The sequence below is a fragment of the Pinus tabuliformis genome, chromosome 4_1, assembly GCF_031772625.1.
Source record: "Pinus tabuliformis cultivar Carrire ecotype Pingquan chromosome 4_1, CPIR1, whole genome shotgun sequence".
Lineage (NCBI taxonomy): Eukaryota > Viridiplantae > Streptophyta > Pinopsida > Pinales > Pinaceae > Pinus > Pinus tabuliformis.
Window position 1 is genome coordinate 430,650,951 of NC_142303.1, and position 27,573 is coordinate 430,678,523.

General features: G+C 40.7%; 1 protein-coding gene across 18 annotated transcripts in view; it reads left to right on the forward strand.

Annotated features, from left to right (window-relative positions):
• Window positions 1-27,573, forward strand: part of LOC149176135 (protein ANTI-SILENCING 1-like) — a 132,506-nt gene that overhangs the window by 15,544 nt on the left and 89,389 nt on the right. For 17 of the 18 annotated variants that reach the window (XR_016258055.1, XR_016258056.1, XR_016258057.1 and 14 more), the window contains one exon: window positions 2,917-3,355. Coding sequence is in view for 7 of the 18 variants with exons in the window: in XM_089419896.1 (XP_089276022.1) it covers window positions 2,972-3,355 (384 nt within the window). In the remaining 11 variants the exon portion in view is untranslated. Of the gene's footprint in view, window positions 1-2,403; window positions 2,462-2,916; window positions 3,356-27,573 lie in introns of those variants that run through there. The other variant, XR_016258051.1, reaches the window with a different exon arrangement.

A 27,573-nucleotide genomic window follows, 5' to 3' on the forward strand; every position in this document is an offset into this window, starting at 1 on the left:
TGGAGGATGGTTTGATACATCCTTGATCATTTCTTCTTCTTCATAGTTCAGCAGAGCAAAGCCAAGCAGTGCATTTGATGGCAAGGATAGGATTGACGGTCAGATGGATTAGCAGATGGAGTTCTCCCTAGTTGTGAGGGAGTGTTAAAATTGGCAACTAGGGCCGAACTCCATGTGGGTCACTTTATTTATGGCAGCTGATATTTTTCCTAGATTCCTCTTGTCGAGAGGTGTAGGATTGATCTAAAGATCATCCGATTATGACAAGTATTTATGGAGATATGAATTTATTTGTATTTATTTGACAAATTGTCAAGGTTGGCCAGCAGCTAAATGTGTGGCACACATGCCCAACAAACCATAAAAGTACAAGTGAGGTTGATTCATTATCAACTCATCTCATCTCAACTCATCTTCTCTCTCCTCATCTTATTGGGCAAGCAAGAAGGACGAATTAGGGCAGCCTCTCTCACACGTGCAAGGACGTATTAGGGCAGCATTTAGGGCAGCGTTGACTTTCTGGGCAGCATTGACCAAATGCTGGGCTGTTTTATGGAGCATTGACCAAGGGAAGACCTGCACTGACTTTTTAGGGGCTGCGTTGACCAAATGCTGGGCTGTTTTATGGAGTGTTGACCAAGGGAAGACCTGCACTGACTTTTTAGGGGCTGCGTTGGCCAAATGCTGGGCTGTTTTATTGAGCGTTGACCAAGTCTTGACCAAGGGAAGACCTGTGCTGACTTTTCAGGGGCTGCGTTGACCAGCGTTGACTGGTTAGGGCTGACCACAGATTATTGAACTTTTGACTGCTGTTTTGACTGATTATTGTGGACAGTTTTGGGCTGCTGGAGATAGCTGTTGAAGACTGAGTTCTTCAAATTGACTAGATGTCAATCTGGGGCTGTTTTGACCAAGTTTGACTTTGCTGATTTAGGGTTTGCTGCTGCTGTTATAAAATTACAGAGTTCTGAATTGTACTATTTCTCTCTGCCGAACTATTGAAGATTAAAGAAGAATTGATCAAAGGGTTTCCCCGCATTGGGTTTGTCCCTGGCTAGCCGCCACATCTTGTGTCTCTTGTCTTGGCTTGTTTTCTGTCGATCGTTTAATGTTCTATTTGCACTTTACTTTATGTTTATGTGATTGCTAAACAGTGGATAATAAAAAGATTTGAAGTAAACTGCTCTAAGCATAGAACATATAATAATTTAACACTTGTTCAATTCCCTAGGAATTTAGTTTGTCTCTGTCTTGATTCCTTGAATAATGAATTTCAAATTTTTTACCTCTTTGAACCAAGGTCACCTAAGCAATGTGGGATATGAATTTTACAGACTGAATCATTGATATGATAACAAAGTTTAAAAAACCTCCGCTTTTCCACCTAAGTAACTTCTTGTGGCAAAATCCCTGCTGATTGAATGGAACTTTTGTTTGGCATGTTGTGTTGAAACTCAAGCAACCATAGAGTCAGCTTCTCTAAATGATGCTACACATCCTCCAGCAAAATGTTTACTTTGGACATTGTGGCCACAAATTCCCACAGTCATATTATCCATTGTGGTCCATTAATCTCCACTTTTATTCTTGTATGGCTGTACCTTCGTTTTAGTTAAGGAAAACAACTCTCTCTTTTCCTTAAGTCTTATCTCTTTTCCATATGTAGGTTTGGATACTCCTCAAATTGCTTTGCTTCATTCCTTGTATCAGTGAAGGAGGTCTTGTCCATTTTTGTAGGGATAAGGTTCTCTATTAGTGGTTGAATGCTTTGGATAACTTTTGTCTTCATGGTCCCTCGTGAGTCGTAACAAATGACTTGCATGGCAATTGCTTGCTTGTCCAACTGCAATTTTTGTAATGTCAAGCAAAGTGTCCACATTATCTACAGTTGATTTCTGTGACGTGTTTTTTCATATTATAAAATTCAAATTTGCCCCCCAGTTTATTGCTTCCCAACTAGAGATTTAGAAAGCTCCAGCTAGTTTTTTCTTATCAACTTCTCTTTCTCACTACAAGAGCTAAATAAAGGTTATATAAAAATCCAATTTGCCCCATTTTGTTTTGCTTCTTATATCGGGATTTAGAAAGCTAGTATCTTCTTATCAACTGCTCTTTCGTGCTCCATGAGGTAAATAGAGGTTATTTTCTTTTTTGTGCTCTGTAGTGTTTAAGTTGTAAGGATATACTTTCAGGGAGCGGTCATTTTCAAATATCATAGAACATGCTCATGATTTGTGGACAAATTGTTGATATATGCCCCTTATTCTCCATAATCCCTAGTCTATTATTAATTTCTCGATCTTCTTAGCATATCCTTATTTAAGATTGCAATCGATGATGATTGGTTGTCGTCATACTAGGGTACTTTATTTGTGCTTATGTTACATATTCATCTTTGAATATAGGGCCTAATAAAAGGCTTTGCTACATATGTTGGTGGAACCACTTCCAATGCCTATGGGTAAACCTTCTTTTCTTCAACTTGTCTTTTTTAAACAATAACTGGTGAATTTTATTAGATAAATGTTTGTTTTGGTTTTCAGGTAATCTTAAATCAATTTAATAGGTTATGCATTACATGCCCATTTTGTGTAAGGTCCTCTTCTAGGGACATCAATAAGTTTTGTTTCCGAGCTTTTAATCCATATATTCTTGTTAATTTGGATTATTATTTTTAGTGTAACTATTATGGTATTCAAATGCTCAAAATTGGTTTGAAAAGATTCCTGTAAGAGTTGAATAATGTCATACTAATATGATATTCACTTAGCTGCTAATGTCTTACAATATTCTCTCTCTGATTTTTTTGATCTGTTTTAAGATGCTTAGCTTTGCACTTATCTTCTCTGAGATGCACCTATACTTGTTCTATGTTAGCTGACCTGTATATGTTTTATATACTCTTGTTTTGGAAAGTTGTTAAGACATCAAATCACAACAACGGAATTGGAAATCCAGCCAAAAGTCAAATATGGCTCCTCCTAAAGAAGGATCAAAGAGTGCAAGTCACAAGCAAGGACCTGAAACAGACAACTCTGAATTTCGTTGGGGGGTGAAACGTGGAGCGGGAGCTAAAGGAAAGGAGATACAATTTTATGATTCATTCACTTATGAAGGTGTAGAGTATTCGCGCTATGATTGTGTTTATATTCACAAGGATGGTGAGTCAGATCCCTACATTGGGAAAATTATCAAAATCTGGGATGATCGTAAAGATAAGAAGAAGAAAATGAAGGTCCTGTGGTTCTTCCGGCCTATTGAGATTCGTAACTGGGTGGATGTTGAAAGCTGCACAGAGAGGGAGATTTTTCTGGCAGGGGGGGAAGGAAAAGGTGTTTTTAATATAAACGTCCTGGTATGTCTAAAGCTTAAAACCTCAAATTATGCTTATTGCAAAACATTGTTTTCGATAGTCTTCCTGCTGCAATGTGCTAGTTTTTTAATCTTACGGTTTTGCAGACTTTTGAATGGATTTATATGCTTGCATAGCCACATATGCAGACAATTTTTATCATTATATTCTTCTAAATGGTTGGTTTCTATATTTATTGTATGTCTATTTGAATACTTCATTATGAAATATTTGCCTTTTGAATGCACTGAGAGAAGTGAGGTGCTCTGACAGCCCAGTTGGATGAGATATGTAACATGCATACGTATGCCTGTCACTCTAATAAAATTAAACATAATTTTTTTTTGTCTGACATGAAATGGTAAAAAGAAAAAGAAAAGGATGGACAAAAATAATAATAATAAAATAAACTAGCATAGATTCACTTGAAGTTTGGACCTTTAAAGCATCAATGGGTTTGTGCCTTGTTATGTTTTATCCCACTTGCTGTTTAACAGATCTGGGGTTAAGATGGATTTACACTATTATGCCATTTCTGATGCTTTTGTCACATGGTTGTACAATTCTACATGCTTTATCTGTCTCTTTTGTTACTTTAATTACTTGAATCCAGGGGTTGGAAGGACAAATATGCAGTTCTTTTTGAGCAGTTAAATTTCTGTATTAATGCTGTAGTTGAAACTTGTTATAAACAGGTTCTGATTCTGCATTTTGATGCATAACAGATTTTTACATGAGAAAGTGGGAAGGTTTTTTCTATCAGATATCAAAAGATTATGATAAAAAAACTGTGTTTTCTGGGATAAAACATTGTGTAAGATCACATGAGGTTATGGTTTGCCAATCTCCCTGTTTGCAAAGAAGGTTATGTGAGTTGTTATTGTTTTTAGCTAATATTCATTTCTTGCTCTTGCTGATAACTTCAATCTTTGCTGTAGGCTTGGATTTATAATGTTAATATTACAAAGGGAGGTGTTTTTGCAAAATGTTTTCTCAAAACAAACATATTATATCAGGAAACATGGATTGAAAAATACACGATAAAGATTAAAAGAGAATTATTGCTTGATTATTGAATGATGCAATGTTGCAATCATAGGTCAGGAAGGAGCACATTACTTAACTCCTGTTTCATTACATCACTTTATTAGAAAGACTGCCTACCCAAGTCAATTATTATGACTTTATTTTTTGAAAAAAGTACAATTATTGTATGCATAAATGTAATTGTGATCACTATATATACCGCCCTCCCATAATGGTCATATTGCATAGATTAGCTTGTCCAAAACAAAAACAATATCTGGATCAAGTAGGATATTTGTGGCCCATGATAGATGTATAAGAGGTATGTTCAATCAGCTGTTGGAAATGGACTGTATTTGGCATGGTTGATGTAGAACAAGTCATATCACCAGATTTCTGTTTGAATATTGATTCACCAGCTGGATGAGAGCCATTGTTTTTTCGTTGCTATCAACAGTTGAAACATAATAAATCTGTTCTTTACATTACCTTCTATGGGACGTCTCCTCTCCATCTGAAACAAACCTGTTCTTCCATGACCATTGTTGGAATTTTTATGTGTTAAATTATGCAACTAGGGTCAAATTCCACTTTGGACAGCTCATTTGATGGAGATAATCATTGCATTAAATCCCTCTTTTCGAAAGGACCAAAATTGACCTAAGGTTCAATCAAATCGGTCAAGAAGAAATGGATTTTTGAGGTCAAGCCCACAAATTCAAAATTGTCAAGGTCGGCCTTGGGTCAAATGACACATCTCATGGACAAAATGGCACCCCTCAAGTTGCATATAAATATAAGTGTCCTCATACCTCATTTGGACATCACACAACACACATTCCTCTCTCTTCATTTGGTTGGTTTGTACATATCTGGAGCAGCCTGTTCTTCTTCACATGTGCGGAGGTGTGGATGCATCTTTGACTTCTGATGAATGGGCATTTGGTTTGGCTTGGTTTTCTTGGGTTTTGGATCTGATTAAGGAGGACGAATTCAGTAAAGAAGGAAGGATGAAATTCTGAAGCATCTAGACCACCTTTGACCTGCATTGACTTTTCTGCAGTTGAAGTTTGGCCAGCGTTGACCAAGCGTCAACAGGAGCCTTTTCACTTTGATTTTCTTTGAGAAAGTCCGTCCCACCAGGCTGCATTTTTGGGCTCTAAGACCGATGCATTTTGAGGAATTTGACTGCTGTTGAGTACAGTTTTGACCACAGAATAGAGATGTACATTTTCTCTGTCCTCTGGCCAAGTTTGATCGAAGTTTTTGGAGCAATTTTGATTGATCCTTGACCAGCAAAAGAGGCCGCATTGACTGGGCTTTGATCGAATTAAATTGGAGCAGATTTGTCCATGCTTTGACTGCTGTTGACTTGACTGGTTGGGGCTGACTGCGCTGTTGTTGACTGCTATTGACTTGAACAGAATTACAGTTGACTTTTGTTGGGGCTCTCTCTCCCTTGTCTCTATTTTGGATAGATTCTTGGCATATTGGATATTGACATTGGATATTGGCTAGTCAAAGTTTGACTTTTGACTTGGATGATGTACTCTCTCTGCTGAACATTTGAAGACAACCTATTAGAAGAAGATTTGCAAGGGTTTTCTCCCTAGTGGGGTTTTTTGTGGTCATTGACCAAATATTGTGTCTCTTGCCTCTTGGCTGTCTTTCATTGTGCATTGGAATAATTGTTCTATCTATTATTATTCTATTGTCATTGGTTAAATTGAAGAAGTGGAAATTGTTAAATTGGATGCTATTGGATATTGTTGAAGTAATGGTTGCAGCATAGAACAATTGATGAAAAATTAACATGGTATCAGAGTTGAGGTGAACACCCAAGAGACAAAGGAAGAGCATCCATCTTCTTAGCTGATTGAAAGGGGAAAATCTTTTTGTAAAAATGTCCACCTCTTGTTTCAAAGCTAATGAAAAGCTAGCTGACTCATATGGATTTGCAGCATGTAAGACCAAGATCAACGTCACCTTAGATGAGTTTGATGTTTTGGAGTATGTGGAAGGAAAGATCTCAACCCCCACCAGAAAATGCATCTCAAGCCGTCAAGTCCAAATATAAGAAAGGGGAGATTAAAGCTAAGAAGATCATTATTGATTCTTTTAGAGATCATTTACTTGTTTATATTTCATCCTTGAAGACTTCCAAAGAAATGTACGATAAGATTGTTGGCATGTATGAGCTAAACAATTTGAGTCATATAATGGAATTGAAAAATCAACTCAAGGAGTCTAAGTTGCATAAGGGAGAAATTGTGTAATCCTTCTTCATAAGAATCACTGAGTTTAGGAACCAACTTTAGACTGCACAAGAAATCTTACTTGACATGGTATTGGTGATGACTACCCTTAGTGGCCTTCCTTCATCATGGGATATGTTCATTACTTCTATCAACAATAGGGAAAAGTTCCCTTCTTTTGATGTGCTACTTGCTCTATGCAATCAAGAGGAAGAATTCAAAGGCCAAATGAAGGAGAGCCCACTGCCTTTGCTGCTCAAGGGAAGAAGAAGAATGTAAAGAAAGGAAAGGGAAATCCATCTAAATCAAGAAAACTTGCTCAATCCAATCGAGATTCCAAGGACTCAAGAAGATGAGATAGATAACACTACAATTGTCATCGGAAGGGTCATGATGCTCGAGATTGTCCTGAAAAGAGAGATGCACCAAGAAGAAACTCTTCAAGGTCCTACAACAATGATTGTGGCTTCAATAACAACAACAGGTCGTATGATAGAAGAGATGGAAGGAGAAACAAAAGAAGAAGAGACTCTCTTGATGATCGTGAAGATAACTATCATCCACCAAAGAGGTCTATAAACTCCATATATGAAAGTAATGCTACTAATCAATTTGTGTATATTCTTATTTTCGCATTATCTAGTTCATCTCCTTCGGTTGCTTGGGATAGTTGGTTGGTTGATAGTGGGGGCCTCTCATCACTTCTTTGGATATAAGGATGTTCTCTCTAATTTGGTAGAGAGGGAGACCAATTTGAACATTATTCTTGGGCATACCACTCATCCCGTAAAGGGATTTGGTTTTGTCAAATTTCATTTGAACTCTGGGGAATTTGTTTTGCTTCATGATGTGATGGGATTGAAGAAAAATTTGGTATTGATATCTGCCTTGGAGGATAAAGGAATGAGGGTTGCATTCATCAAAGGAAAAGTACTCACTTGCCCTCTTGGATCCTATATGAGAAATGCCTTCACATTGGATTCAAGGTTTGAAGGACTATAAAGTCAATGGAAGACCCCTTCTAGCTATGGTCCATAATACAAATCATCAAAGCAAGTTGTGGCATCGAAGGCTGGCCCATCTACACTATGATGCACTTCCAAAATTGAAGAAGTTGGTCTTTGGGATCCCTGATGTGCAAGTTCAACATGATGAAGTATGCCCTGGGTGTGCTAGTGGAACAAAGACAAGGAGACCATTCCCCTCTAGCGAAAACAAAAGTACTTTTGTTGGATATAGTGAAGATTCTAAAGAATTTAGAATATATATTTTTGGTCAAAGGAAGGTTGAAATTAGTAGGGATGTAACATTCAATGAAGATGTTGCCCTTAGAAAAGGAAGGGACCTCCCTCCGCTTCCTCCTCCTAAAGACAAAAGTGTTGATATGGATATTCTAGAAGGTCTTTTTGTGCTTGAATCTGAGAAGGACATCGTTGATGATCCCATGGAGTCTATTGACCCTCTAGAGCCTCCTCCATGCGAGAAACATGCTGTTGCTCGTGGAACTTTCAGGAAAAGCAAGAAGCCATGCATGTAACAAGCATACGTTGTAGCTATGAGTAATATGATTCAAGTTGAACTTTAGTACCTTTGAAGAAGCTGTGAAGGAACAAGTTTGGAAGGATGAATTGGCCGAAGAATGAGTCTATTATGAAAAATGACGTATGGGATGTTGTGCCGAGACCGAAGGGAAGATCTGTGGTAACCTCCAAATGGCTCTATAAGATCAAGCATGGGGACGAGAAAGCATTGAAAAATACAAGGCAAGGTTCGTAGCCCGTGGATTCTCTCAAAAATAGGGAGAAGATTAATGATGATATATTTGCTCCGGTGACTTGATATACTACCATTCGTTCGATAGTAGCCCTTGCTACAAGTCAAGGATGGACCCTTCATCAAATTGATGTGAAGACTACTTTCTTACATGGTTTGCTTCAAGAAGTGTATGTTGAACAACCTCCAGGATTTGAAGTTCATGACAAGAAGACCCATGTATGCCGATTGAAGAAAGCTCTCTATGGATTGATTATGCTCCTATCGACAATTACTTGATGAAGTTGGGATTCACATGGAGCAATGCTGATCCAAACTTGTACTTCAAAACGATCCAAGGTATGCCTCTCATTTTGGTATTATATGTTGATGACTTATTCATGACAGGTGCAGACCATCTCATTCTAGAATGTAAGAGGGAGTTGGCTTCTGAGTTCGAGATGAAAGTGCTTGGTTTGATGCACTATTTACTGGGACTAGAAGTATGGCAAAAGCCTGGCGAGATTTTGCTTTCACAAGGAAAATATGTTGTAAAATTGGTGGAAAGATTTGGCATGGTTGAGTGTAAGTCCTTGCCTACACCTATGGAGATGAATTTCAAAAAGATGTGTTGAGAGGCTGTTGGACCAGACCTAGCAAATCCCTCTGAGTATGGACAATTGGTTGGTGCTTTGATGTTTCTCGTGAATACTCGCCTCAACATATGTTTTGCAGTTAACACCTTGAGATAGTTTGTGATCGATCCTCACCATGTACATTGGGTCATTGCTAAGCATGTATTGAGATATTTGCATGGGACTATTAACCTTGGACTGAGATATGCCGTTGGAGAAATTAGACTACATGGATATACAAATGCAGATTGGGTTGGCAATGCTGCCAACAGGTAGAGTACTGTCGGGTGCTGTTTTAGTCTGGGATTTGCCATGATATCGTGGATGAGCAAGAAGCAAAAATCTGCAGCCCTTAATACTACTGAGGTTGAGTATGTTGCAGCTAGCCTTGCAAGTTGTGAAGCAGTTTGGTTGAGGAAGCTCTTTGGAGAGCTATTTGAGCAGGTTCTGGACAAGACAGTTATATATTGTGACAACAAGAATGGGATTCGCTTGTCAAAGAATCCTATTTTCCATGACAAGTCCAAGCATGTAGAGATCATATATCATTTTATCCAAGACATGGTGCAGAGAGGAGTCGTGAGACTCCTTCATATTTCAACAGATGAGCAGATAACCGACATCCTCGCCAAGCCTTTTTTGAAAAGGAAGTTCTTGGTCTTTAGGGAGTAGCTTGGACTGGTTGAGATGACCCTTTCAAATAAGGATCCTAACTGATCAAGAACACTAAGCAGTGCTGTTCCCCCCTGGTTGAGCTCCTAGGGTGTGGAATGGAGCTATAGGGCTCATGGGGATGAGAGACCTCTGACCGATAAGATGTTGAGACCTGGGATCTCCCCTAGTCAGAGTATGCCCCAGTTAGTGTCCTGCCCACTCTGTGGGATAACCTCTCCCATCTTGTTAATGGGTTACGAGACATGGGATAGAGTGTGATCCCTACCGCTTGAAGAAGATGGATCTCACCCAAGTTGGTGGATGCATGTGTTCTACCATCTAACTCTTTATGGTTAAGATGGATGATCAGGGATAATAGGGTATAGTATGATCCTTACGTTGATCTCACCTATTGGTAGGGATTTGGGGATAAAGTGTGATCCCTATGCTTGGGGTAGGTTGGTCTCGCCCATTGGCTCCCTGATGATGATGATGATGATTCTAGGAGATAGTTGGAGCCCCCCTGCAATATTTCATCTTTTTTAGATTCGAGAATGTTTAACATGAGATGATTAGAGACAAACAAAGATGGTACATGATGATCGGATGGCATGATGATTGATGGTTAGATATTGGTATTAACACTCCCTCTCATCTAGGGATAGTTCAACCTACCAATATCTGACCAAGTAGGGTCAAATTCCACTTTGGACAACTCATTTGATGGAGATAATCATTGCTTTGAATTTCTCTTTTTGAGAGGACCAAAATTGACCTAAAGTTTACTCAAATCGGTCAAGGGGAAATGGATTTTTGAGGCCAAAGCCCACAAATTGAAAATTGTCAAGGTCGACCTTGGGTCAAATTGTTAGTTTTTGTAGCATCAGATGTTGTGTTCTAGCCATGAAATTTGTCGGAGAGGCTAGAATACATGAGATATCCAAAACTCAGAAATCGTTTATGGAAATTCCGCCTAGAAATGGCTTAATTAGATTATTAAGCAATTTTTAAATGTTTCCTAAGTCTAAACTTAGGGAATATGGTTAGTTAATCAGTATTAATTAAGTCAAGGTGAGAATCATCGAGAAACTCACCCAGATCGATCTGGGGATGATCGTAGCCATAGATTAAGTTTTAATCTTGGCCGTTGGTGCTCCAACAAAGGATTATAAGAGGAGGTTGATGTGGTGATGGAGAAGACACCTGAGACACTTCTGCAGTTCAATTTCTTGGCAGATTGATTTCCAGAGTAGCAACAATCAGTTGCTGGAGAGAGAGCTAGAGATTGAAGCAGTTTGAGAGGGGCAGAGACGGTGAGGTTGGAGGAGGCATTCCAGATCCAATGAGTGCATTTGCAGAGAGGAAGAAGAGCCATAAAGAGGCTAACATTGGGGCAGCGCAACAACCTCTAGAGGCAAGATCGATTTGCTGAGAGGGAGAGACGACTTTAGTTCCAGAGGCCGGGAAGGAGTCCAGAGTGTCGGAGAAGCATCTTTCCAGTCAACAGAAGGCAAAACGACTTCATCAATGATAAGAAGAGATAGATCAACAACTTCAAAATTAGCCTTTTCGAGGGGGCAACCTCCTTTACATTACACAAATGAACAATTCTTGGATGATACAAATGACAAGACCTCCTTTCTATATATAGGAGTCTAAGGTGTCACAATATAATCAGAGTCTACATAATAATAATATTGCAAGGGCACAACAATAACAATAGTGGGCTTCTATGGGGAACAATAATACAATAAGGGGGTTGCACTGATAATAATAAGGGGCTACACTAGTAGTATAAGGACCTTACATGACCCTCTCCTTCAAAAAGGTGTTGTCGTCAACGCTTGAGTAGTTATGGATGCTTTTTTATAAAATTCTCATCCTCCCATGTGGAATCTTCAACAGGTAAGTTCTTCGACTTGATGAGATACCTGAAATTGATTGATTTCGTAGCTGTCAGGTTCTTGTTTTCGTGACTGCTTCAGGTTCCAATATGATTTTTCCTTCCTCGTCAAGTTCTTGCAATATTGTTTGAACTGGGAGCTTGTCACCTATAACCTTCTTTAAGCATGAAACATGGAAAACTTGGTGCACTCGGGCAGATGCACGAAGTTCTAATTTGTATGCCATAGTATTAATCTTTTGCAGCGCCTTGAAAGTACAATAGTACTTTGGTGATAATTTGTTATTCTTCTTAGCTTGCTTGAGGGACATTTGTTTGTATGGCTGTAGCCGTAATACCCAGTTGTCTACATCAAAACTTCTTTCACTGCGATGTTGATTTGCGTAATACCCTATCGTCTACATCAAAACTTCTTTCACTGTGATGTTGATCTGCATGTTTTTTCATTCAATTATGCGCCAAAGTGAGGTTATCCTTTAAGAGTTGGAGAGCTTGTTGTTGATGCTCGATGTGATCTTCCACTGCTTAAACCTTATAATATTCTCTTAAAGATGATGTGATGGATGGTGGATCATATCCATAAAGTGCCAATGCATTACAAGATATGGTCGGATTCATTTCTTCTCTCTCGAGGGTTGGTTCCTGGTGTATATCCTCTTCTTTTGACGTTTCTTGTTCCTTTTCTTCCTCCTCACAATAGATGTAAAATAATTTCTTCTCAACACACTTATGACCTATAGTGTATTTACTATTACAACTGTAACAGAGACCTTTTGCTCCTTTTTTCCTCCAACTGTTGTAGTGTCAACCTTGTAGGTTGTCCAAGGCTAGGAGCAACAACACTTCCGTCTTTATAGTTGTGAGTGGTAGACTTCCTTGTTGCCATAATTTTGCTTTCCACTTTTTTGGCCACCTTGAATGCCTACTCTAATGAATCAAGCTCCCAAAGACGAACCTGATATTGGGTATTATCCAATAAAGTCCTTATGAAAACATCAATCCTATGCTCCTCCGAAATATCTTTTTTTTTTGCTAATGCAAGAGTCAGACCTTCTAATTCATTAATCATCAACTAAAGTACATAAAATACAACCAATCTCGATGGGACGTGGACCAAGGAGAGAACCTAGCAAAACCTGTAACCGGGCCCAAGGCCAAAGCCTCGCCCCCTACAACCAAACCTAACAACTCTCTAAAGAAAATTACAAGAATCTTGTTACGGACCCGAAGAGGAAAAGAAGTGCCAAACTTTAAAGTTTTCATATCCGCACAACTCCCTAACTCGCCAATCAGAGAAATGAGCGATAAGCCTCCTCCTGCCAAGAACAAATTGCTTCTCGCCATTTTCCTAACTTGCTTCTTTAATCTCAACCGTTGAACCTCCCCGCTCGATCCAACGGCTATGTCTAAAATCGCTATGCTAAGCAGTACGACTTTTACCTAGAGGGCCCACCAACATGCTCGAACAATCACATCTGTAGATCTGCCTCGCAAGATCCTACGGTTGGGGATCGTATCGCACCCGCCTAGATTCACGAACAATAGCATGCGATGAGGGCAGTATTCCTCCTAACCCCACCGCCATGTGGAACACACTAAATGGAATCGCTCCCGAAAGAGAAAAATCGCTTCTCGCTTGCTCGGCTTGCGATCACCGGAAAACCGCTTAGGCCACGGAAAAGCGAACAAAGAGGAAAAACCGCTGTTTTCGTGGCCTCCGAGAGTTCCCAGCTCCTGACCGCTCGCTGCGTCTGCCCTTCTAGAACCAATGTAACTTGAATCAACCACCATCCAGTTTGTTATCCAAAAAGCCAAATCGCTTGCGCTGTTGCAATTAGAAACTGCAGTGAACATATTAATCTGGGATGCGAGGGTTGACCACTGCAAGCAACCGGCAAAAGACCTGACTATGAACAAACAACTAAACAAAAAACTGCTAGTCATTTGTACCTCGCCTCCATGTCTCTATTCAGAAACACTGTCTTATCTTCATCTGCTTGGTCTTGACACTTCGCTTTTAATCTATTTTGAGGTAGCTCTTGCTAGTTCGTTGCCACTCTATTATCTGTGCAGATCACTCCTTGATTGGCCATAAAATCTGCCAGTTTATTGGCCATTCTTCGCACATGAATAAACCCGACTGTTCTCAAGCTCTGGAGGTGATTGTGTATCCGTTGAAAGACCTGTATCAGCCTCTAGTTTCTTGAGGCTTTTTCTGGCTTCGTACCTCAGCTGATTTTCTTGATCGAGTTAATGATTAACTCTGAATCAGCTTCAATGATCACATTTTGGCGGTTATCCTGAACCAGGAACTCTAATCAGTGCTCCATTGCCATTAATTCCGCCATGTTGTTGGTGGCTCTTCTTAAATGGCAATAGAAGATGAACAAAATATTTCCATTTTCATCCCTTAACACCCCTCCATGGCTGGCCGTGCCCGGATTACCTTTTGAAGCACCATCAATGTTGAATTTCAGAAAACCCTTAGGGGGAGGATGCTAGAAATCTAGCTCAGGATCCAAAATTGAAACTTTCCTATCCAAGCCTTGATGAAAAAGTCCCTTCAACTCTAGCTGACAGAGAATCCTCGAATCTGTTGCAGAAGATGGATTCGTAGGGAGATTTCGAACTCTAGAGCCATCCGTCTTCTTAAGTTGTTTTAGGATCAGATCATGAAGGTAATGGGAAGGTTTCTTAACATTCTTGAAGATTCTATTATTCCTTTCTTTCCAGACATTCCAAATAATGAAGCTTGGTGTAAGGGCCCAACCTAAACCAAGAACTTCGTTATCCGAAAAGTTCCTTCTCCAGTTGATAAGGGTATTGATAATAAACCCATAGTCCCTGTCAGACTGTTGGAAGATCGAGGCAAAAGAATCCCATAACCTGGAAGTGAAAATGCAGGTGTTGAGAAGGTGCTCCATTCTTTCCTCTTGAGCTTCACAGAGCTGGCATCTGGATGGCCCCAGTAGACCCCTCTTCCGAATGTTATCCCAGGTTAGAATCTTCCTATGCAGAACCAACCACATGAAGAGTTTAATTTTCATCCAACCTTGATGCCTCCATAGGTTTTGCCAAATCCTATCCGGAGGGAATCTACCTCAAGGTGTATGAGTTTTACTTCCTTGAGCTTAAAGGTACCTTCATTATTGTTGCCCCATCTCAGCTAGTCATGCCCCCTTGATACTAGAATTTTCCTTTGTTCTAACACTTTCATTAGTATCTCAGTCTTAGCTTTCAGGGGGCTGTCATCTCTGAAATCAAATTTCCTCCAATTTCTCCATTTCCCTATACTGTTGTTTTGATCCCAAAAATCCTTAACCTTGGAAAGCCCCTTAGTATCTGCCTCTGCTTTGAGGTCCTCCAGATCCTCTTTTAACAGAATAGGTTCTTGTTGCCATCTGTCCTCCCAGAATAAAGCTAAGTCTCCCTCTCTAATTTCCCAGAAGCTGTTATCTTGAACTAAGCCCTTGTTTTCCCAAGATTTATTCCAAATGTGTGATCCCTTTATATTACCATCCATCCTTATGTGGTCATTATCTTGCCATGAGCTAGCATATTTTTCTTTCCAAATGATTGCCCATTGAGCCTCTGGTTCTTTTATCCAGCGCCACCATAATTTTGCCCCTAAAACCTTGCTTAGAATCTCAGGATCGTCCAATCCAAGACCCCCGTGGTTTTTGGGTTTGCAGATCTTTTTCCTAGGCTACTAAGGCCCATTTCTTCCTTTCTTCCCCCTTACCCCAAAGAAAGTCTCTTTGTATGTTTCTGAATTGATGCAGGACTTCTTTAGGAGCTGGGAGAGCTGAAAACATAAAGAATGGGATTGATTGAAGTATAGCCTTTGTGAGCACCAACCTACCAGCCAAGTTCAAGGATCTCATAGTCCATTTCCTGGTTTTATCTTGCAATTTATTAATCACCGGCTCCCATATGCTCTTGTGTAATGGTTTATTAGTTAGAGGAATTCCTAGATATTATGAGGGGGAGAGAATTTCTTTGAAAGCCCAGAATTCTAGATATGTTCCTCTGAATAGCAATATTAGTATTGAAGGAAAAAAAATCTTAGATTTGGAGAGATTAACTTCCATACCTGAAGCCATGGCAAAGTCACTGAGTATTTGTTTGTACGCAAGAGCTTCTTTGACTCTGGGGATTCCTTGCAACATGGTATCATCAACAAATTGTTGATGAGTCAAGGCCTGTCCATTGTCAGAGAGTTGGAGACCTTTGATTTTGCCAACTTCTTTTGCATGCTTGATAGACCTACCCAGTCCTTCCATCATGAGGATGAAGAGAAAGGGAGAGAGTGGGTCACCTTGCCTAAGGCCTCTAGAAGGAATAAAAGTCTCTGAGGGAGAAGCATTGACCAGAATTGAAAAGCTGGAAGAAGTAACCAGAGCCAGGATCCACCTCAACCAATTGTGATCAAACCCGAAAGCAATAAGAACTTTCCTGATATAGGTCCAATTCGGCTTATCATAAGCTTTGGCTATGTCCAATTGCATGACCATTCCAGCCTTTCTCTTTCTAGTTAGAGAGTGAACCACTTCATGTGCTTGAATGATGTTATTAAGAATTTGCCTTCCTTCCACATATCCTGATTGTTCGACAGAAAATAGGGTAAGAAGGAGGGGTTTGAGTCTATTGGCTACAACTTTTGATATAATTTTGTAAACCACATTACACAAAGCAATTGGCCTGAACCTATCAGGGGTTTTATTCCAACTCCTGTTTAGGGATTAGGGCTATAGAAGAGGTGTTCAAAGCCTTTAAAATAGTTCTGTTCATTCTGGAGTCTTCTACAGTTCTACTACATTCATAATATCTTGTTTGACAATACTCCAGGATGCTTTGAAGAAATCGACATTGAAACCATCCGGGCCTGGCGCCTTACCATTCTGCATTTCTTTGAGTACCCCACTTACCTCCTCTTCAGTCACTGGCCTATGAAGGTTGAAATTATCCTCTCTAGAAACCAGCCTGGGTGTATGTTTAGTGAAGTCCCTGATGGAGTGTTCTCTATCATAATAGGTTTCCTGTGCTATGCTTTGAAAGTGCTGAACTAGAATTGCTTCTCTTTCTTCCTGAGAATTGAGAAGATTTCCTCCTTCGTCCTTGATCAAAGAAACCCTGTTATGAGCTCTATTCGCCATGGTGGATTTGTGGAAAAATCTAGTGTTTCATTCTCCTTCTTTTAGCCATTGAACTCTACATTTTTGTCTCTAGAATATTTCCTCTTGATTACATAAATTCTTCCAGTTTTGATGATATTTGGTGACTTGATCACTTCTGACTTTATCAAAGCCCTCCGTGATGAGGGCTTGGTTGAGTTCCTGCATTTTACCTTAAACAGATTTTTTCTCCCCAAAAATATGGCCATATTCATTCTTGTTCCAATCTTTAAGTCGGAGCTTGATGTGTTCGAGTCTTTTTTGAAGAAGGAACATTCTGGTGCCCTGAATGTTTAAATCTTCTGACCAACATTTGGCTATGTTGTTGATGAAATCTGGGTGGGAAAGCCAGATGTTCTCAAATCGAAAAGGTATGTTCCTGGGGTTACCAATGCCCTGAACCTCCAGTTGAACCAGCTAGTGATCTGAGCCTCCAAAGGGGAGAACTCTTGCTACCATTTCCTTGTCATTGAGCATAAGATCCTCTGAGATTATGAATCTGTCTAATTTTGACGCCACTTGAGACTCTCCTCCTCTTTTATTGTTCCAAGTAAAGATACCATTACTCGTTACAATGTCCACTATCTTCATCTTATCGATAAAGGTTTGAAATGCCGAAGAGTCTTTGCCTAGAAATCTGGTTCCCCATTTTTCTCCGAAAGTGATTTGATCAAGTTGAAATCACCCCCCAAGATCCAGGGTATTCCTGCATATCTGTCTTTGAGATTCTCCAGAGAATTTAGAAATCTAAGTTTATCATCCATTCTTTGCGGGCCATACACATTCGTTACCAAGTAGGTTTCCTTGTCTCCCACAGGTTGAATGACCACAGATAAATAATCCCTAGATGCCTCAGCATCTATTATGCCAATTTTTTGTGGGTTCCAAAGAGTGAGTATACCTCCTGCTGTATTCTCTGCTTTGACTTCCAGAAACTCAAATCTATTGAGCCATTTACTATGGATATCTTTTATTTTCTGAATGGAACACTTGGTTTCCTGGATGAAGATCACATCCGGAGCTGCTTGTTTCATTCTGTTACTTAGTAATCTTTGTTTTCTTTTACTACCTAGACCCCTGATATTCCAAGAAGTGAACTTCATAATTAAAGATTAGTAAAGGAGTAATTGGATAGGTCTTTCATCTTACCTGAATCTATCATTAGCTTTCCACATTCCATCAATAGCTCATTTTGCTTTTTTCTGCCTCTTTTCTTTCCTGGGTTTCTGGGTGCTAGTCCTGGTGTGGTTTTAATTGTTTTCACTCCTTCGTTGCCCTGCCTATCATTCTTTGTCTCTCCACACCTTTAGTCTGGGTTTTCCACATAAACAGCGGTTGAACTCTATTGAACACCTCTGGAGGTAACGAGTCTAACCCTTCTCTGGTTCCTTGATTCAAGAAACCTTCCAAATCTAGGTTCTCTTTCTCAAGAATTTCCTGTAGTTCATGGTCCTCCATTTCCATCTCACTCTCGGTCATTTCATGGTCCATCTGCATTTCTGCATCATTCATCATAGTTTCCTTCTGTTTGTTATTATCTTGTGTTTGTTCACTAACTGCTTCTTTCCCCTCCTCCACTGGACCTCCTCCCTTTGCCTGATCTGCTTTTGTTATACCTTCATCCTCTTCGAGAACTTGAAACCTGTTTTGGCTAGCTTGTCGCCCTTCAGATTTATGTGTCTTTGGCCCTCTTTTGCCTCCTTTTCCTTTATGTGCCACCTTGTGGAAGCTTTAATAATCCTTCATTGTGTCAGTTTTGCTTTTATTTTCTATTTTATTAAGAGGGCAATCTCTGAACAGGTGCCCATGCTCGTGGCATTTGTGACATCTGAAAGGAATATGTTCATAATCTACTGTTTGTACCCATTCTTCATCAAATACTTCCAAGATAACCTCATCCGGCAGAGCTCCAAAGAGATCCATCTCCACACATATTCTAGCAAAGGAAGTATACTTTCCCCTTCTAAAGGCCTCAGAAGCTTTGACAAAACGTCCTAACTTATTTCCAATGGCAGATAAGGATTTCGTTTGCCAGTAATCAAGAGGTAGAGAGTAGAGTCTTACCCAAACGGGGACCAATGTAAAAGTTTCACGTTTCGGAACAAGATTCATGGTCCATGGTCGCATATAGAGGGCTGCTGTAGCATAAAAGTAGGGCTCTCCTTCAAGCACACTGTCCTTGTCTTCAGTATTTGCAAATACCACAGTGAAGAAACCCTTGGACCCAAAATGTAGGTCAGTGTTGCCTTTTGGTTTCCAATGGTATTTAATCCACGTTTGTAAGGCTTTTTCAGTGGGCTATAAACCCGTGAATTTACAAATGATTGCATGTGTCTGCATGTGGTCGCTGTGCGCCTGCAGCGCAAGATCATTTAAAATAACTCTGGGAGTAACCGCTGCTTTGGGTTTACATGGTCCCATGTGTGCTTTGTCTTTTGTTCTTTGCTCCTTGTCTTCTTCCTCATTTTCCTTTGTGCCATTATGCTCCCTTGACTTGGTTCCATCTTATTCCTCTTCACTCTTTCTTTTCCCTCCTTCTGAAGGCTCTCTAACATTTTCCATTGGTTTTTTGCCTCTGCTAGCCGCAACCTATTTGTAGGAGGGATGGAGTTCCCTCCTTTGCGTCCTTCCACGGAGAACAACCTCTGTAATAGCCTGTAACCTTAGGTTTTCGTCCCCTACTCCGAAATATCATTTACCCCCTTATATTCAATTTTTGGAAGTTGTCCATGTGCTCTGCCATTGAACTTTTGGTTTGAGATTTATCAATTGGATAAAAAAGGTGTTTCTCTTTATATCCTCATAATGTGCTGTATAATTTCCTCCGTAAATATTGACCAAGTGACAATTTGTTTATGAGAGCAAAACCATCGATACCATACAAACTGATTGGGTTCTAAATATAAACTTGCAATACATACCTTTTGTGTGTTTTGCAGATTTTGGAGATCAAAATATTGCTCCATTTGTAGTATCCATGTTATAGGATCCTTGCCATCAGACTTCCTCATATTGATCTTTGGAATATGGTGGGTCTTCAATCCAACGTTAGATTCTATGAAATCATGATTAACATTACTTTTGTTCTCATCATGAGTTTACTCTACTACCTTTTCGTCATTAAGATGCCTTTCTTGTAGCAACTTTGTCCAACCTTCCTGCGAACGTTCCATGTCTTTCTTCAAATCTTCAATGTCGCCTTTCAATTTTGCTTCTATACCATCGATATTAGCTTCCATGCCATAGATAAAACCATTTATCTTATCTTCTATTGTATTCTTCAAATCATCCATCCAATTTTACTTACTAGGTGGTTATATTTTCTTGATTCGAGTCATTCTTTTTCTTGCTTTTAGGAGCTCGATACTGAAACGATTTTAACTCTGTAATTTTGGATCTCCAATTTTTGAAATTTCTCCTTGTGGTAGCTCTCTGAGTCCTCTTTACAACCCCGCAAGTCTGATCGATATTGGATTCTTCAAGAAAGAGTTATGCACAATCTCCCTCGATGACTTGATTATAGACTGGTTCAGTAGAGCGAACTTGTACGACGTGCCACGTGTCACTGTTTCGACCTTTTTCCTTGAAAACGGTACCCAACAAACTACAATCTGTCCTCTTTCTGTTACTTTTACGAAATTTGAATCCGATGCTCAGAGAGAAAGTTACGAAGATTTTCCCAAGGTCACCTGTTTGAGATTGAATTCTGGAGCTTGCAAAAACCCTAACTTCCTCGTATCATATCTTTGAAAATATAGTGAAACAAGATCTGAAATTTGTACAAGAGGTTCACCAGATTTCAACTCAAATGGGTTTTAATTTCAACTTCTGAAGCTTTGTAGAAAAAGAAGCTATAGTGAAAATGCCACGATGACCTGTTTGAAGTAGCGAAACCCTAGGATCCAAAGCTCTGATACCAAATGTTATGCAACTAGCGCACAAATTAGAAGAAGAGATAGATCAACAACTTCAATCTCTAGCTCTCCGACAATTGGTTGCTACTTATTGCACTACAGATCGGCAGGATCCTTGAGGAGTCCACCTCATGGATCATTACTTGGCTACGGGGGCCCACAATATTCAGTGGCAGGATGGATCAGTGGCAGTTGATGCAGTTAGTACCAGAGTGACAAATGACAACAGGTAGCTCAGTGCAAAGTTGGAAGCAACGCAGATTCTTCAGTGGCAGTGCAGATGCTAGTAGTAGTTAGAGACTTGGGAGACAAATGCATCATACTGAACACAGTTGATTCAATATTTTAGATGCTTTTCTACTGCAGATGTTGCAGTTGGAGCAACAAGAGATGAGAGGGAGTTGCAATGCAGATGTAGTTTTGGCAGTAGTTTGGCAACGTCAAAAGCAACACAGATGCAGAGTATATCAGAGTTGCACAATAGTTGGTGGGCATTAACAACCAAACATCATCAACGTGACAACAAATGATGCAGAGACATGGTGTTGTGGCAGGGAGTGCAACAATAGAACACATTCCTCGCTAAGAGGGAGTGTTAGTTTTTGTAGCATTGGATGTGTTCTAGCCACGAAATTTGGTGGAGAGGCAAGAATACACGAGATCTCCAAAACCCATAAATCATTTTGGAAATTTCGCCTAGAAATGACTTAGTTAGATTATTAACCAATTTTTAAATATTTCCTAAGTATAAACTTAGGGAATATGATTAATTAATCAATATTAATTAAGTCAAGGTGAGAATCATCTAGGAACTCACCCGGATCGATCCCGAGATGATCCTAGCCTTGATGAAGTTTTGATCTTCGCCGTTGGTGCTCCAACAAAGGATTATAAGAGGAGGTTGATGTGGTGATGGAGAAGACACTTGAGACACTTCTGCAGTTCGATTTATTGGCAGATCAATTTCCAGAGTAGGAGCAGTCAGTTGCTGGAGAGAGCTAGAGATTGAAGCAGTGTGAGAGGGGTAGAGACAGTGAGGTTGGAGGAGGCATTCCAGATTCAGCGAGTGCATTTCCAGAGAGGCAGAAGAGCCATAGAGAGGTTGACACTGGGGCAACGCAATAGCCTCTAGAGGCAAGATTGATTTGCTGAAAGGGAGAGACGTCTTCAGTTGCAGAGGTCGGGAAAGAGTCCCAGAGTGTTAGAGAAGCATCTTTCCAGTCAATAGAAGGCATAACGACTTCATCAGAGACCACTTTGAGGCTAGACTACCAGCTGGTAGCGCAGAGGCTCACATAGAGGGTCAGAGGGTCGAATTTCTGAAGGCAAGTTGTGGCGGGGATTCCCTGTAGATCTTGCTAGTATTTTATCTTTGTAGGATTTTCAGATTTCGACATTCAATTGTACTTAGAATTTCTCACTACTGCATAATAATAAAACCCTCAACTGTTGCACCTGTTTTCTCGCATTGGGGTTTTCCGGGGACTTTTGTCCAAAAATAACAATGTCAATTTGTGTGTGTGCTAGAATTTTCTCAGTTTTTAGCGCTATTTTATTTCCACTGTTTTATTTGTGAAGGTCGCAGTGTGTTTATTTCGATGTTGCTGTAGCAATAAACTGAATAATCAATTTATTAGTTAAGATAAATAATACCAGTTGTTGCAATAGGATTTCGATATTGGAATTTTCACACAAGTGATACATCTCATGGACAAAACCCTCAAGTGACATAAATATACGTACCCTCATGCCTCATTTGGACATCATACAACACACATTCCTCTCTCCCTCTTCATTTGGTTGGTTGTACATATCTAGAACAGACTGTTTCTTTTCACATATGCGAGGGTTTGGAGGCATCTTTGTCTTCTCTCTTTGGTATCTTTGACTTTTGATGATTGGGAATTTTCTTGGGTTTTGGATTTGATTAAGGAGGTAAAATTTAGTAAAGAAGGAAGGACGAAATTTTGAAGCAGCTAGACCGCCTTTGACCTGTGTTGACTGTTCTGTCGTTGAAGTTTGATCAATGTTGACCAGGGTCAAAAGGAGCCTGTCCCATCAGGCCGCATTTTTAAGTTTAACCAGTTAGACATTCTTCTTGTACTATTTGGTTTATTTCTCCCTACTTGTTTAATTACTTAACAAGTTATTTACCATGTAAATATTGAAAATAAACACAAGTACAATATCAACATCTACAGATCATCAATTGAAAGAAAACAAGCACACAAGTGACACTGTTATTTTTGGACCAATGTCCCTGGAAAAACCCAATGCGGGAAAACTGGTGCAACTATTCAGAGGGTTTTATTATTATGCAGTTTTCAGAATACAATCAGAGTGCCAAAAATGGCTTGCCCAACAGAGAATGTCCTTGGCAGTAGTACCTTTCCTCAAAGAGAGATATTCCGGCTGATTAATCACTGGATGAACGATCCCACAACAACAATTGCGGCTTCCACTGTTCTACGTCACTCGGATAAGGACTGCAACACCCTATCCGACTCACCAGCGCCCAGTCTGTCCCATGAAATCCTCCCAGCGCTGCCTCTTGTCCCTGTGTCAGCTTTGCCAGCCTTTGCGCAACTTTTGGAGCTTCCGCGTCAGCCCTTAGACCCTCTTCATCACACAAGCTGGCCTCTCCTGGCTCTGCACAACTCTTGGATGTCTTTGCGTTGCCCCCAGTTGCCTATGCATCAACCTATTCGGGCTTTGCGCTCTCTCTGGTACCAACTCTGCCTCTCTTCTATGTATTCACTGCCCCACGCTGCTGATCACTGATTTTATCTCTCTTAGCAAACCTTGCTCTAGAGAATAGAATGACTGATCACTCTGGTGAGTTCTCCAACTAACCCTCAAGCCTCCTCTTATACTTTTCTCGTCGGTTCATCAACGACTGAGATTAAATCTCTATTCAATGGCTAAGATTAGATTTGGCTTGATCCATGAATTTTGGAACATTCTAACCCAGTTTTATATTAATACCCATTAATATTTTATTTTTCCTAAGTTTAGACTTAGGAACTCCATTAAAAATATTAATTATTTTAATATCTCCTAAACTGGTTAGAATCTGCCCAAACCCTTTCTGGGTCTTGGAGATCTAATGTGCTTTAGCCTCTCCACCAATTTTCATGGCTAGAGCACATCTGATGCTACTCCAAATCCACACTCCCTCTTAGTGAGGACTGTGCTCTAGTAATACTCCTCACTGAGTATCACCCTGATTATCCAACACCTGTCCATGTGTTGATGCTAGGCCTCCCCGTCCAACATCATTTGCACCGCTGCATCTTGTACTGCTGCCCATGTCCCTGCCACTGCCACTGCCATTGTTGCATCCATACGATAGCTCCCTCTGCCACTGTTGCATCCGTATTGCAACTCCCTTTGCATCCGTGCTGTTGCTGTTCCATACTCCCAACACTGCATTTGCATTGTTCCATACTCCCAACACTGCATTTGCACTGCCACTGCTAACTGCTGCACTGCAAGTCAGTTACCAAGAAGTAAGTAACTGATCCACCCAACTTTGACATCCTTGTCAGGCTTGAGACACTCCTGATGCTGAAGCTTCCTTTGCAGCTAACAAGTGCTCCCTCTACTGACCTCTGCGCTGCTGCAACAACTCCCTACATCTCGCACAGTTGCACACCTCTGTGCCATCCCGTTGTCGGCTAATCATATCTGCATCCTGAAGGCGGCGGAACGTCATAGAAAGGCGGAGAGCTGGTGGCGAATAAACGGAGTACGGGACCAGCACAGGCTCATAAGTATAAAGCGAGGAACTAGGCGGAAAGCGATACCCTGGTCAGTGGATTCTTATATGTAGCCTTGGTCATATGGTGAAAAGCCTATATTGGATTGGAGCCCATGCCCGCACCAGTTTTGCTGCTATAGTTTACCCAGTTAGAGAAATAGCACCAGCAGCAGGGAAGCAAGCAACGGGAGAAGTCAAGGTAGGAGCAGAGCCAGTTTAAGTTAAAGCAGCAATTATGTACATACTACTGAACGTTTTTCCGAGCTAGCTACATTTTGACTGTGCTTGAAATGGGAGCACCCATTCTTATGAAGATGCAGGGGTTTCACCTGTTGACTCGTAATCCATTTAAGTTGAACCAGTAAAACACTGGTGCAACATTCCCGTGCCTCGCACTGTCGTAGCCTGCTAGCCTTGCGCTGTTCGAGGACTCCTGCACTGTAACACTCTCTGCCGCTTCATCCACATCCGTCTCTACCCACATTTGCCAATCCTGCTACTCCTCTTCGGGGCTCCCTTAGCAAGGTATAATCCAAGAGGTTGGGTACCTCAGGAATCCTGCCCCTCATCGCCTGTAGTCTGTCTGACTACAGCTCGATGTCTCCCCACTTCTCCTCAAGTGGCACATGATCCCTCATGGCACAATCGTCATCACTCAAGGCGAAGACCTTGATGCGATGTCTATCTAGAATGGATAGGATCTTGGCCTTCCAGACCACAAAGTTGGACGCTTTGTCCAGCCTATCCTGATCCCTCAACCCATTCATGACCATCTATCTGCTCTTCACTGTTGACTCCTACGACTCTCTTTACTTCCCGCCTGGAAGTTCTTGGTTCGACTTCTGCTGAGTCTCTCTGCTCTTCACTGTTGACTTCTCCGAGTCTCTTTACTTCCCGCCTGGAAGTTCTTGGTTTGACCCCTACTGAGTCTCTCTACTTCCCGTCTAGAAGTTCTCGGTTCGACTCCTCCGAGTCTCTCTACTTCCCGTCTGGAAGTTCTCTAAAAATCGTTCTGCCAACATCAAGTTGCCCCTCTTCGATCGTCCGTGCAATTGCAACACTGATCCAAATTCCTTGGCTAGAAATCCCTCTCGGCAACAACTCCCTCCACCTTGGTCTTGCCTTATTAGGTATTGTTCTGACCACAGTGCCCCATCAGCTTTGCTTCGCAAACTACCCATAGCCTCCTATGCCCCAACAACTGAAGGATTGAGCCACTTAGCTCTGCGCAATCCCGACTTTAGCAAATCAGCTCCCTCAACCAATTGTGTCATCCCTCCTGGCCTCTGCGTGAGCCTGATTTTGTCTCCCTCAGCCTCTGCGCTGGCTCTCTCTGGCCCAGACTGATGACACAGTCCCCTTGCGTCATTCCTTCCTCTGTCACTTTTTGCAAGGATCAACTCTCTCACTCGGGACAACTGAATCTGTTGCAAATGCTTTGCTCGGCTGATGCCTTCAGTTTTCCTGTGATTTGCAACGACCCTCTGATACCATGTTGGAATTTCTAAGTTTAACCCGTTAGAAATTCTTCCTGTACTATCTATGGTTTATTTCTCCCTACTTGTTTAATTACTTAACAAGTTATTTACCATGTAAATACTAAAAATAAACACAAGTACAATATCAACATATATAGATCATCAACTGAAAGAAAACAAGCACACAAGTGACATTGTTATTTTTGGACCAAAAACCCAATGCAGGAAAACCGGTGCAACTATTAAGAGGGTTTTATTATTATGCCGTTTTCAGAATACAACCAGGGTGCCAGAAATGGCTCACCCAATAGAGAATGCCCTCGACAATAGTACCTCTTCTCGGAGACAGATATTCCGGCTAATTAATCACCGGATGAATGATCCCACAACAACAATTGTAGCTTTTACTGCTCTGCGTCACTCTGATAGGGATTGCGTCACCCTATCCGGCTCACTAGCTCCTAGTCTGTCCCAGGAAATCCTCCCAGCGCTGCCTCTTGGCCCTGTGTTAGCTTTGTTAGCCTCTCGCAACTTTTGGAGCTTCTGCGTCAGCCCTTAGATCATCTGCGTCACATATGCTGGCCTTTCTTGACTCTGCGTAGCTCTTGGTTACCTCTGCGTAGCCCCCAACTACTTATGCGTCAACCTCTCCGGTACCAACTCTGCCTCTCTGCGATGTATTCACTGCCCCTCACTGCAGATCACTGATTCTATCTCTCTTAGCAAACCCCGCTTTAGAGAATAGAATCACTGATCACTCTGGTTTGTTCTCCAACTGACCCTCAAGCCTTCTCTTATACTTTTCTCATTGGTCCATCAACGGCCGAGATTAAATCTCTAATCAACGACTAAGATTAGATTTGGCTTGATCCATGACTTTTGGAACATTCTAACCTAGTTTTATATTAATACCCATTAATATTTTATTTTTCCTATGTTTAGACTTAGGAACTCCATTAAAAATATTAATTATTTTAATATCTCCCAAACTAGTTAGAATCTGCCCAAACTCTTTCTGGGTCTCTTGGAGATCTCATGTGCTTTAGCCTCTCCACCAATTTTCATGGCTAGAGCACATTTGATGCTACCCCAAATCAACACTAAGACCGATGCATCTTGAGGACTTTGATTGTTGTTGAATATAGGTTTGATTGCAGAAGAGACCGCCTTAGACCTGTGTTGACTTTTTTGTAGTTGAAGCTTGATCAGTGTTGACCAAGGTCAAAAGGAGCCTTTTGACTTTAATCTTCTTGGAGAAGGCCTGCCCCATTAGGCCACATTTTTGGGCACTAAGACCATGCATTGTGAGGAATTTCGCTGTTGTTGAGTACAAGTTTGATTGCAGAATAGAGCTGTACATTTTCTGTCTCCTCTGACCAAGTTTGACCAAAGTTTTTGGAGCTATTTTGATTGATCCTTGATCATCAAAAGAGGCCACATTTATTGGGCTTTGACAGAATTAAATTGGAGCAGATTTGTCCATGATTTGATTGCTGTTGACTTGACTTGTTAGGGTTGACTGCACTGTTGTTGAATGCTATTGACTTGAACAGAATTACAATGGACTTTTGTTGGCTCTCTCTCTCTCTCTCTTGTCTCTATTTTGGATAGATTCTTGGCATATTTGGATATTGGATATGGACATTGGATATTGGCTAGTCAATGTTTGA